Source organism: Lampris incognitus, chromosome 9 (genome assembly GCF_029633865.1).
Source record: "Lampris incognitus isolate fLamInc1 chromosome 9, fLamInc1.hap2, whole genome shotgun sequence".
Classification (NCBI taxonomy): domain Eukaryota; kingdom Metazoa; phylum Chordata; class Actinopteri; order Lampriformes; family Lampridae; genus Lampris; species Lampris incognitus.
In genome coordinates, this window is record NC_079219.1 from 62,086,297 (window position 1) to 62,098,653 (window position 12,357).

General features: G+C 46.8%; 1 protein-coding gene across 1 annotated transcript in view; it reads left to right on the plus strand.

Moving 5' to 3' along the window:
* col6a4a (collagen, type VI, alpha 4a) overlaps nt 1-12,357 on the plus strand; it is a 151,674-nt gene that overhangs the window by 99,806 nt on the left and 39,511 nt on the right. The window contains exons 26-30 of the mRNA XM_056286202.1: nt 512-574; nt 5,420-5,482; nt 5,590-5,652; nt 6,352-6,402; nt 6,604-6,639. Coding sequence (XP_056142177.1) covers nt 512-574; nt 5,420-5,482; nt 5,590-5,652; nt 6,352-6,402; nt 6,604-6,639 — 276 coding nt within the window. The remainder of the gene's footprint in view (nt 1-511; nt 575-5,419; nt 5,483-5,589; nt 5,653-6,351; nt 6,403-6,603; nt 6,640-12,357) is intronic.

Genomic DNA, 12,357 nt, shown 5'->3' on the forward strand with positions numbered 1-12,357 from the left:
TTGACGTGTCCTCTCCATGTCAGTACAGTGAACATACTCATGTGGTGACGTGTCCTCTCCATGTCAGCACAGTGAACATACTCATGTGCTGACATGTCCTCTCCATGTCAGCACAGTAAACATACTCATGTGGTGACATGTCCTCTCCATGTCAGCACAGTGAACATACTCGTGCTGACTTGTCTTCTCCATGTCAACACAGTGAACATACTCATGTGTTGACATGTCCTCTCCATGTCAGCACAGTGAACATACTCATGTGGTGACATGTCCTCTCCATGTCAGCACAGTGAACATACTCATGTGGTGACATGCTGTCTCCATGTCAGCAGTTTTTTGGACTAAATGGCCAGTGTGAGGTGGATGTCCTGCTGTGTAGGTGGTTCTCACAGCCATGAAAAGCAGCCTGTTCATAATGTCATGTTACAGCAATATTCACTTTTGAGTTGTACTTCGACAACATTTCCAACATGTTTTGTTTCATGTAAACTTCTCCCTCCTCATTCTGCAGGGAGAAAGGGGTGTGAGAGGTCAGCCAGGATCAAGAGGTGTCATCGGTCTTCCTGGACCTCAGGTCAGTGCCTCTGTGAGCTACATATTCACTCTTTTTCCACCAGTCATTGTGTGACTGGTTCCAACACAGTGTGGAGGAAGATCTTCTCCAGTGCTGGAGTTCGCTTCTAAATCAGATCGCTCCCCCTTTTGAATGAAGCAACTGGTTTTCTACTCCTAAAAACAATGTTGACAAATGTAAAACAAAACGTGCTTCTCTTTAAAGAAGAGCTAACTTGAGACCATGCTTGACAAAAGGCAAACACATTTCCACACTGGTATTTTCAACAACATGTGACTGCTGAACCTGGGTGGAGGAACGCTCTTTCAACATGGGTACATGGGGACATGACATCAGAGTCAGAATCAGGTTTATTGGCCATGCAGGTTTGCACATACGTGGAATGTGACTCTGGTTTCATGTCTCTCTCAGTGTACTTAACATAGAATAACAACACTACAACACAACAATCTTCACATTTACACGCAAGGATGGACCATAAACAGGTGATATAGTCGATGGGGGGGGTGTTTGCATGACTCTGAGGAGATCTGCGATATAATGTCTTGCATTGTTGCATGTTTTTACTGCAGCTGTAGCTAGACACAGCTTGGCCCAACCAAAGCTGCGACAGTAGCTCAGAAGGTAAAGCAGGTCGTCTGGTAACTGGAGGGTCACTGGTTTGATCCTCAGCTCCTCCTGCCAAAAATGTCGAGGTGTTCCTGACCTAACCCCTAAGCACTCCAGATGAGCAGGTTGTTACCTTGCATGGTTGACACTGCCTGTGGTGTATGAGTGTGTGGGGGTAAATATGTGAGGCATTAACTGTGAAGTGCGGTGGAATAAAGTGCTATATAAATGTAGTCCATCCAGGATCTTACAAAATGATGAACTGTATTGCTTTCTTGATGGACATCCGTGGTCACAAGAGCTCATGGGCCATGCTGAAGAGCCTCATCATGAGTTGGGAGGTTTTCATGTTTAGCGTCTCAACCAGTGCATGTCAAATCCTTCCACTGCATTTGCAGTGCTGAGAGCTGGTTCTTCATGACACCGATCTGGTTTGACTCATGAGGTCTCAAACGGTTTCACAGGAACTCAGATGCCATATGAAGGTAAACGATTTCATCTGGTCTGTGAGTGAGTCTGAACACACAGCTGGCAGCTATCAAAAAGTCCTTTGTAATAAGTACAGTAATGACTGTTCTTATAATTTTTTCACATATTTTTGAATCAGTGGTATTTTTGCTTTACTGCTGGTTCTGTTCACAGTCTCTCTGTTGTTTTTGAATCTGGTCATGCAGTGTTTGTATCTCTTTCACTATTGTAATCTCTACAAGCAGACACTGGAAGTCATCCATGTTAGTGGGAGGACATCCCTTCCAGTCATCTGCAGCCAGGAATTCGGCTTTTTATATTAACTGGGAATTTTGGCTTTTTTTTCAAACCTTGATATTCAAATCATTTAAAAGTACAACTGACTGGATCATCTAACACATCCATCCCTTATCCAAACCACTCATCCTGCTCTCAGGGCCGCAGGGATGCTGGAGCCTATCCCAGCAGTCACTGGGCGGCAGGCGAGGAGACTCCCTGGACAGGCCGCCAGGCCATCACAGAGCACACACAAACACACACAAACACACACACACACACACACACACACACACACACACACACACACACACACACACACACACACACACACACACACCTAGGGACAGTTTAGTACAGCTGATTCAACTGACCTACATGTGTTTGGACTGTGGGAGGAAACCCATGCAAACACGGGGAGAACATGCAAACTCCACACTGAGGACGAGCCGGGATTATCTAACACAATGCTTTTCAAATGAAAGATGTTGGGACAAATATAAATTTCACTAGGAATTCATACTATTCTCAGAGAAAAAGTGTACTTTACTGCACTTCTAGTGTGCTGCTAGTATACTGCTTTTAAAACTAAATGTAGTGTACTTTTCTCTTACCAAGTACACTTATGAATTACCTTATGTTGGAATATGGTGTTTGTTATGGCCAATCCATGACTCGCACAGAAGTCCAATAACAAGGCACCACTTGGGTTCCGATCAGGGAGGCCATTCCTCCCAATCACACCCCTCCAGGTTTCTCCATCGTTGTCCACGTGAGCGTTGAAGTCCACCAGCAGAACTATAGAGTCCCGAGGCAGAGTCCTATCCAGGACATCACCCAGAGACTCCAAGAAGGCCAGATACTCCAAACTGCTATTCGGTGCATAAGCACACACAACAGTCAGAGCCTTCCCCCTAGCGACTTGTAGTCATATAGAGGCAACCCTCTCATTCTCCAGGGAGAACTCCAACATGGCGGTGCTTTACTGGGGCCTTATGAGTATCCTCACACTTGCCCGGTGCCTGTCATCTTGGCCAACTCTGGAAAAGTAGTGAGTCCAGCCTCTCTCCAGGAGTTTGGTACCAGAGGCCCATGCTATGTGTGGAGGTGAGCCCAGCTATATCTAGTTGATACCACTCCACCTCCCGCACCAGCTCAGGCTCCTTCCCTGCCAGGGAGGTGACATTCCACATCCCGAAGACCAGTCTGCGATGCTGGAAGTCGGCACGCCCCGGTCCCCGCCTTTGCCTGCCGCCCAGCCTGCATTGCACCCTACCCCAATGCGCATCTCTACATGTGGTGGGTCCATGGGGTGGTGGCTCCATGTTGTTTTTACGGGCTGGGCTCAGTCGGGCCCCATGGGCCAAGGCCCGGCCACCAGACGCTCGCCGGTGAGCTCCCTTCCCAGGTCTGGCTCCAGGAGGGGGCCCCAGTTTCCCTTTTCCGGATGAGGTGCTGTAACTGCTGGTGTAAATTCATTGGGTTTTTTGGGAATCGCTCTTAGTCTGGCCCCTCCCTTGGGATCACCAGGACACACAGACCCCTCCACCACATTAAATTGATGCTCCTTCGCGTCGAAAAGAGCCAGTTGAGGTGGTTCGGGCATCTGATTAGGATGCCTCCTGGGCGCCTTCCTTTGAAGGTTTACTGGGTACGGCCAACTGGGCGGAGACCCTGGGGTAGACCCAGAACTCGCTGGAGGGACTACATGTCCAATCTGGCCTGGAGATGCCTTGGTATCCCCCAGGAGGAGCTGGAGGGCGTTGCTGGGGAGACGGATGTCTGGAGTGCCCTACTTAGCTTGCTGTCACCGTGACCCGACCTCGGAGAAGCGGCTGAAGATGAATGTGTGAATGAACTTTTCTTTTATTGTTGTACTTGCAAAAGGTAAAATTGAATAGTATCGTTAAACTTAACTTGTACTTTTGGATATTTTGAGTATTTTGCAAAAGATAGTAACAACAATATAGGCTAATACTTGTAGTTCTTTTATTTTTATTTTTTTAATCTTCCCCCCTTTATCTCTGCAATTGTACTTGGCCAACTACCTCACTCTTCTGAGCTGTCTTAGTTGCTGTCCCTCTGCTGATCCGGGGAGGGCTGCAGACTACCACATGCCTCCTCCCATACACGTGGAGTCGCCAGCCGCTTCTTTTCACCTGACAGTGAGGAGTTTCACCAGGGGGATGTAGTGCATGGGAGGATCACGCTATCCCCCCTAGTTCCCCCTGCTCCCTGAACAGGCACCCCGACCGACCAGAGGAGATGCTAGTGCAGCGACCAGGACACATACTCACATCAGGCTTCCCACCTGCAGACACGGCCAATTGTATCTGTAGGGACGCCTGACCAAGCCGGAGGTAACACGGGGATTCGAACCGGTGATCCCCGTGTTGGTAGGCAACAGAATAGACCGTTAAGCCACCCGGATGTGTAACCCTTCCCTTTAACTCTTGCTGGTACCTTTCTGTCACAAATCACTCCTGAGACTCTTCTCCGCACTCCACCCTGCCTGCACTGTCTTCACCTTTCTCCTGCACTCCCCGTTACTTTGGACAGTTGACCCCAAGTATTTAAACTCACACACCTTCATCACTTCTGCTCCTTGCATCCTCACCATTCCACTGTCCTCCCTCTCATTCACACATATGTAAATCAAAATCAAATCAATTTTATTTGTATAGCCCAATATCACAAATTACAAATTTGCCTCAGTGGGCTTGACACTCTCTTCAGCTCCAGCACACTCTTGACATACTCTTCCTTCAGAATGACACCTACCCCATTTCCCCTCCCATTCGCACCATGGTAGAAGAGTTTGAACCCACCTCTGATGCTCCTGGTCTTACTCCCCTTCCACCTGGTCTCTTGCACACACAGTATACCTGCCTTTCTTCTTCCCATCAAATCAGCCAGCTCTCTCCCTCTACCAACATTCAAAGTTCCGACTCTCACCTCCACACTCCTACCCTTCCTCCTCTCCCACTGCCTCTGGACATGCCTTCCCCCTCTCCTTCTCCTTCACCCAACAGTAGCATAGTTTCCACTGGTTCTCTCCTGGCCAACAGTACATGTGGTAGTCATTGGTAACCCGGGCCTCGACTGATCCAGTATGGAAATCTGATTTATGATCCGCATGTTTGATTTAGCAAAGGTTTTATGAGGGATGCCCTTCCTGACTCAACCCTCCCCAATTATCTGGGCTTGGGACCAGCACTAAGAATGCACTGGCTTGTGCATCCTCAGTGGCTGGGTTGTCCACTACCACAATCAAAACACCAAATGAGGGAAAATCCTTAGGATGAATGGTGTCCATCCCTCCAGTAGGGATCAGAGACTTGTAGAATCTATGACAAGGAGCACTGAAGCTGTTCTGGAGGCTCGTGGTTGCGCAACACCACTTTATGTTAGTTTTTCCTTTAGTTTGTCACCCATCTGTATCTGTTCCTGCCAGTTCTGGTTGAAGTGAATGTGACTTTGTCTTGGCTGCAGGGAGCTCCTGGACTGGCAGGAAGTAAAGGATCAACTGGTCATCGTGGCAGCATAGGACAGAAGGTGTGTGATATCGTTTACTTGACTTTAGCCATGGTCCAATTCAAACGGTGCTGTCTGGTACAGCTGTCCCTGCTGTGACGATGGGTTTGTTTGTTTTTTTCTTTTAGGGACAACCAGGTGAACCAGGAATCAAGGGGGAGCCAGGGTCCAGGGGTCCAAGGGGACTGCCGGTAAAATGTGACTTACTCTGTGTGTGAGGGTGGTGTGTGTATGTGTGTCTGCTTGTGTATTTGATTGTGAGTGCATGTACATGTGTGACCATGGAGAATGCACAAGGACTTACTTCGTTTATATGTGTGTGTGTGTGTGGACATATTTTGTGTGTGCACAAAAATGTAGGTGTGTGAATCCCCGTGTTACCTCCGGCTTGGTTGGGCGTCCCTACAGGCACAATTGGCTGTGTCTGTGGGTAGGAAGCCGGATGTGGATATGTGTCTTGGGTGCTGCCCTAGCGCCTCCTCTGGTCAGCCGGGGCGCCTGTTCAGGGGGGAGGGGAACTGGGGGGATAGCGTGATCCTCCCACGTGCTATGTCCCCCTGGTGAAACTCCTCACTGTCAGGTGAAAAGAATCGGCTGGCGACTCCACATGTATGGGAGGAGGCATGTGGTAGCCCTCCCCGGATCAGCGGGGCGGGGGGGTGGGGGTGGAGCAGAGACCGGGACGGCTCGAAAGGGTGGGGTAAATAGCCGGACACAACTGGGGAGAAAAAGTAGGTGTGCTTGTGCGTGTCTTTGTGCAAGCATATGTGTGCACAAGTGTATGTACTTATCTGTATGCACACGTGTGTGTGTGTGTGTGGGGGGGGGGGGTAGAGGGTGCATATGTGTGTCTCACCCTCTGCTTGCTGGCTCACTGTTGTGTACACCAGGGTCAGGATGGCAGAGACGGCTATGGTCCCCCTGGGTCAGTGGGTGTAAAAGTAAGATGCAACACTCACACAGAACAGACACAGTAACAAACAGCCAACGTCTTCATGGCGCTAACACAAAGATGATGCGAAGTCAGAACGCCACCGTAGTCACGGCGAGGCGGCTGGTCTGGTCCCTCGCGCAGCTCGTGGTCATGCACCTCGGGCAGGATTTCACACGTTCGCTTTACCTCATTTTTCCTCTCTTCACAGGGGGAGCTTGGATTTCCTGGCTACCCGGGTGTTCCGGTGAGTTCTTTCATTTACGCTGGTAGAAATGGCAGGTCCATCTAGGGTACACAGTGCCAGAAGCTGCACTGGATATTGTTCAGAATATCACAACTCTGATACCTAGCATCAGCCGGCACAGGGTCCTGGAGAATCTGGATTGTGACTTCTTCCACTGCAGACAGAAGTCACTCAGACGATGATGACACATGTCTGTCAGTAAACATGGTGTCCAGACACCCTGATTCACCTTCTGTGACTTCCTTACCTGGCGTACTGAGCATGCGTCAAGACATGGCTCTCATTAAGACCAGGTCATTAACTCCAATGCATTAACACCAATTCATTAACACCAGGTCATTAACACCAGGTCATTAACACCCAGTCATTAACACCAAGTCATTAACACCAGGTCATTAACACCCAGTCATTAACACCAAGTAAAAAAGGTTATTGTGTTGTGAATGTCTAGAACACAGTGTGAAACACACGTACATTTACTGTATCTAGTACACAAATATACTGTATCTAGTACATAAACGTACTATATCTAGTACATGAATGTACTGTATCTAGTACACAAACGTACTGTATCTAGTACACAAATATACTGTATCTAGTACATAAACGTACTGTATCTAGTACACAAACGTACTGCATCTAGTACATGAATGTAGTGTATCTAGTACACAAATGTACTGTATCTAGTACACAAATATACTGTATCTAGTACATAAACGTACTATATCTAGTACATGAATGTACTGTATCTAGTACACAAATGTACTGTATCTAGTACAGTAATGTACTGTATCAGTACACAAATATACTGTCTCTAGTACATAAACGTACTGCATCTAGTACATGAATGTACTGTATCTAGTACACAAATGTACTGTATCTAGTACGTGAATGTACTGTATCTAGTGCTGAGTCAGCCCCAGTGCATGCTGGTCAAAGCCCGGCCTGCCCGCCACATACAGACGTATCCAAAGAAGTTGAATCAAGTGCAACTGGACTTGGTATATATCCGTGAAGACGTTTCGCCTCTCATCCAAGAGGCTTCTTCAGTTCGTGCCTTTCTGACCAGACCAAGCTAGTCTCTAGCTAGTGACTAGCTAGAGACCGAGAGTGGGGTAATTGGCTGGATACAATTGGGAGACAAAGGGGGAAAAAATCCTCCCAAAATTTTTTTTTTAAATTAAAAAAAATGAGGGCAGCCTAAACAGAACTTAATGGCAAACAGAAGGAGCCACAAAACAAAAACAAAACAAAAAAACCACAAGGAGTGTGAGGAGAAAAACCTTTAAGCCATGGACTCGACAAGCTGTGGTTTCTATCAAGGTGATGACAAACTTGAACTGTGTACCAGATGAGCTTGGCAAAGTTCCTGATCTAAGTGACTTTTAGTCACGTCTTGATGCTGCTCCATACTCCAGGTAAGGAAGTCACAGAAAGTTGAATCAGTTCATCTGGACACCACGTTTATTGACCGGTGGCGAACCTGGACTCTGGGCCTTCAGCAAGACCACATGTGGCAATAGAAAAATCTAACAGCAATAAAGATAACAGCCAGAGCCCTGTCACATGGAGGTTCAGCATATTACAGGTTTCTTTGCCCTAACTGGCTTCACAACACACAAAGGTGATTCCAGAAAACCTTATAATCCAGTTTCTATTGTACCCCTCTGGGCAATCGTTCACAAACACACAAAATAATTAACAGATATTAGAACAGCAGACGTCAGCAAAAGTTGCATGGTTTCCAGAATAAAAACAGAAAACCAGCCGATTGTTGAAAAAAGCTGTGTACTCACCAAACGAAGATCACTTGAAAACAAAGTCCATCCTGCGATCCTTTTTAACAAAGTGTGCAGTTGCTGGGTCGTACAGTTTGTCCTCTGACATCAACTCCATAAGAAGTTCTGTCTCAACTGAGAGTAAAGCCCAGGCTGACAGACGAGCCTGTCAGCGCTGCTTCCTGTGTACCTTTTTATCCTTCTCAGTGCTGAGAATGTTCTCTCCATGGAAGCTGTGGACACGGGGATGGTGAAGACCAGGCAAGTGAGAAGGTGGAGTTGGGGCATACTTTCGGTCAGTCCTTTTTGCTGGAGAAAGTGGAGGAGATCAGAAGGGCTCTGTCCTTCCAAGTCAGACATATTGTACGTTACACATACCTCGGTCTGCAGACAGGATGTGTCGAAGTGACTCCATAACTTTCCTCCAGACTGCAGAGAGCCGTGTTGGGGAAGCTCTGCCTATGTGCAGTAAACTGCTGTGGGTCTAGTAGTGCAAGAAACAAGAGTCTCTCATGGTCTTTGAGCCTGTCTCTGTGTGTGCAGGTTGTCCATTATCCCACGTTGTAGTTGTGGGTAATGAGTGCGCATGTCATACTGCGCTCCAGCCTGCCATCTTCTGGGTACCCCAGTCTCACCAACTGTTTCCTCATAGACGGCATGGAAGCTCACCTTCTCCCTCTCAATGGTGTCACAAAAGTCACTAATCCTCTTCAGACAAAACTGCATGTCCAACACCTAGGTCTGCAGAATGTCAAACAGAACATCCGAGTGTGCAAAGATGGAGTTGAAGGTAGCCAGAAGGAAATGGAACTCGAAGCTGGACTTAAGGTTGACATACCCATCTCCACAGCAAACGCTGTCAGCATCAAAGTCCTCGTGATGATCTACAATGTGCTCAAACACCTCTCGTAGCTCTTCTCTCCTCTTGTACACTGTGTTGACCAAGCGAGACGAATACATCCACCGTGTTGGGGCAACTCTTGGTAGTCGGCGCTGGCATATGTCATCCAATAATTTTGTGTGTTTAGGTGATCTTGAGAAAAACGCTGCCAGGCCACTGAGATGGGTAAAACATATTTTGTATGCCCTGATCTTCGCAGCACCTTGAGACATGACCAAATTCAGTGTGTGCGCATAGCAGTAAACGAACCATGCCTGTGGGATTGCCTCCTTTACCCTGTCCTGAACTCCATGTAGACCAGAGGCCATCACCGCAGCTCCATCATAACACTGAGCAACTACTTTTGAAGTGCACCCGACCTCGTTAAGGCAAGAATGTGAGCTGCAACAGCCTCCGCCCACTTGTCCGCAGTGACATCCTCGAATCTGAAAAATCTCTCCTTCAGGCCACTGTCAGTGACATAACACAAGTGACATCTGTGCTGAGTTACTCACGTCGGTTGTCTCATCAACCATGACTGCCACAAATGGTGTGTTCCTCACCTCATCTTTCACTGCATCCCATAACACCTCGGCAGTGGCACTGATCAGGTCATTCTGGATTTTGCTTGACGTACCAGCAAACACCTTAGATGTTGCCAGGTGGCCTCTCGGCTCACTGTCATATTCAGCTAAGTAGTCCAGCAACTCCAAATAATCCCCCTTGTTCGCCGATTTTCTGCTCTCGTTATGTCCTCTAAACGATGCTTCCTGCTTCCCCAAAAACCCCACAGTGTGGATGAGCTGTTTCAGAATCTGCCTGTTCTGTCTCACCTATGGGCAGAGATATGTGTCACTACAAACTGGATTTGAATCATTTGTATTTTGAATTGCTCAACTTGAATAACTGCATTGAAAAAATGAATTTGAATCACATAGTTTGAATTTGTATTGTTTAACTTGAATAAGTGCATTGAAAAACGGACTCTGAACAGGACCATTTGAAATTTAATTTATTAGTTTGGAACTGAGCTCCGATTAATTTGCTCTGAAACTATTGACCCTCGCTGGAACACAGTTGACTTTTCACTGAGGATGAGGATCGAGGCTGACTGCACTCATGTTGTCACCATTGTTTTTCAAGGTGCGAGTGATTTTTTTTTCCAAAGGTAGCACCAGTGTGACTACACAACCAATATTGTTGTTTTATGTCGCTGTGTTATATTGTTGTGTTACTATGTCGTTGTGCTATGTCGTTGTGTTATATTGCGTTTGTACAGTTTTGGTTTTGATCTGGATCGAGGTCTGATACGCTGTTTTTAGACCAACACAGTGCATGAGGTTTCTGTCGCTGACCCGCTCTGTGTGTGTGTGTGTGTGTGTGTGTGTGTGTGTGTGTGTGTGTGTGTGTGTGTGTGTGTGTGTGTGTGTGTGTGTGTGTGTGTGTGTGCGCGCGCGCTGTTTTGAGTTGGAGTCTGATTCTGTCGTACTTTTGTATAGCTCAGTGTGTGTATTAGCCACTCTCAACACGTGCAACTGTGTTTGGTCGTGTGTGCGTATTCTGGAGTATCCACGGTTCCGTAGCACCCCAATTAATAGTTAAGCTCCGACCGAGCACCCCCAATAAAACTTGCTGGCACCACCAGTGCACAACACAAATAAAAAAATACATGTTTGTGGATAGTGAGATATTTGTGGATAATGGCACATGTGTTTAGATTGTCTTCAGTGGGTTACAACTATTAAAATCCAATAAAAACTTCCACAGGCTTGTAACAAGAACTCGTATCAAGAACTCGTAACAAGAACTTGTATCAAGAACGTGTAACAAGAACTCGTATCAAGAACTCGTAACAAGAACTCGTATCAAGAACTCGTAACAAGAACGCGTATCAAGAACTCGTAACAAGAACTCGTATCAAGAACTCGTATCAAGAACTCGTAACAAGAACTCGTATGAAGAACTCGTAACAAGAACTCTGATAAACTGGTGATGGACCCAAGCAGTGTCACACAGCTATTTGAAAGATGTGCACTAATAAGGCTACAGGGCCTAATGCTATCTAAGCCTGTCTTCTAGAACAGCGGTCGGGAACCTATGGCTCGCGAGCCATATATGGCTCTTCCGGTGACGGCATATGGCTCCCAGACAATTTTGAGTTGAAAATTATTTTTTTTCAAAAAAATCAGTTTGGAACTGGTTTTAAAATACTTGTGATATTTCTTAATAATACTGTGTCATTTTAAAGTAAACAGAAATTAGTTTTGAAGATAAATTTCACGGGTCACGGGTCACCCGTGGGTCGGGTCGGGAACCAATGGCTCGCGAGCATGTCCGGGTCATTGTAAAGGTGAAGAAATCAATTTTATCAGATAGCCAACTAGTTTATCCGCTTCAACCCTTGTAACGGAAAAGATGGCGAAAAGAAAAAAAGACGATGATTACCGTGCATTCCAGGCTGCGTGGACAGAGGAATTTGCATTTGTGGAGAGAGCAGGATCTGCGGTATGTCTAATATGCAATGATAAAATTGCATCGATGAAACGGTCAAATATAAAGCGGCACTTCGATACGCACCATGCTTCATTTGCATCGAAATCTCCAGCGGGGGACAGACAGCAGGAAAAGGGCATGCGAGGAGCTACAGCGGAGAGTGCAGACGAGTCAGCAGCAACTACGTGTGTGGACCAAGCAAGGGGACGGGAATTCCGCTAGCTTTGCGGGGGCTTTGGCAATAGTAAGGAATGGAAAGTCATTCACAGATGGCGAGTATGCCAAAACATTCATGCTTGATGTGGCCAATGAACTGTTTGATGACTTCCCAAATAAAGACAAGATAATCAAACGAATAAAAGACATGCCCCTGTCAGCAAGAACTGTGCACGATCGTAGCATCATGATGGCAAATCAAGTCGAGGAAACACAAATGAAGGACATAAACGCCGGGACATACTTTTCTCTCGCGTTAGATGAGTCAACAGACGTTAGCCATCTATCTCGGTGCAGTATCATTGCCAGGTATGCTGCAGGTGACACACTGCGTGAGGAAAGCTTGGCTGT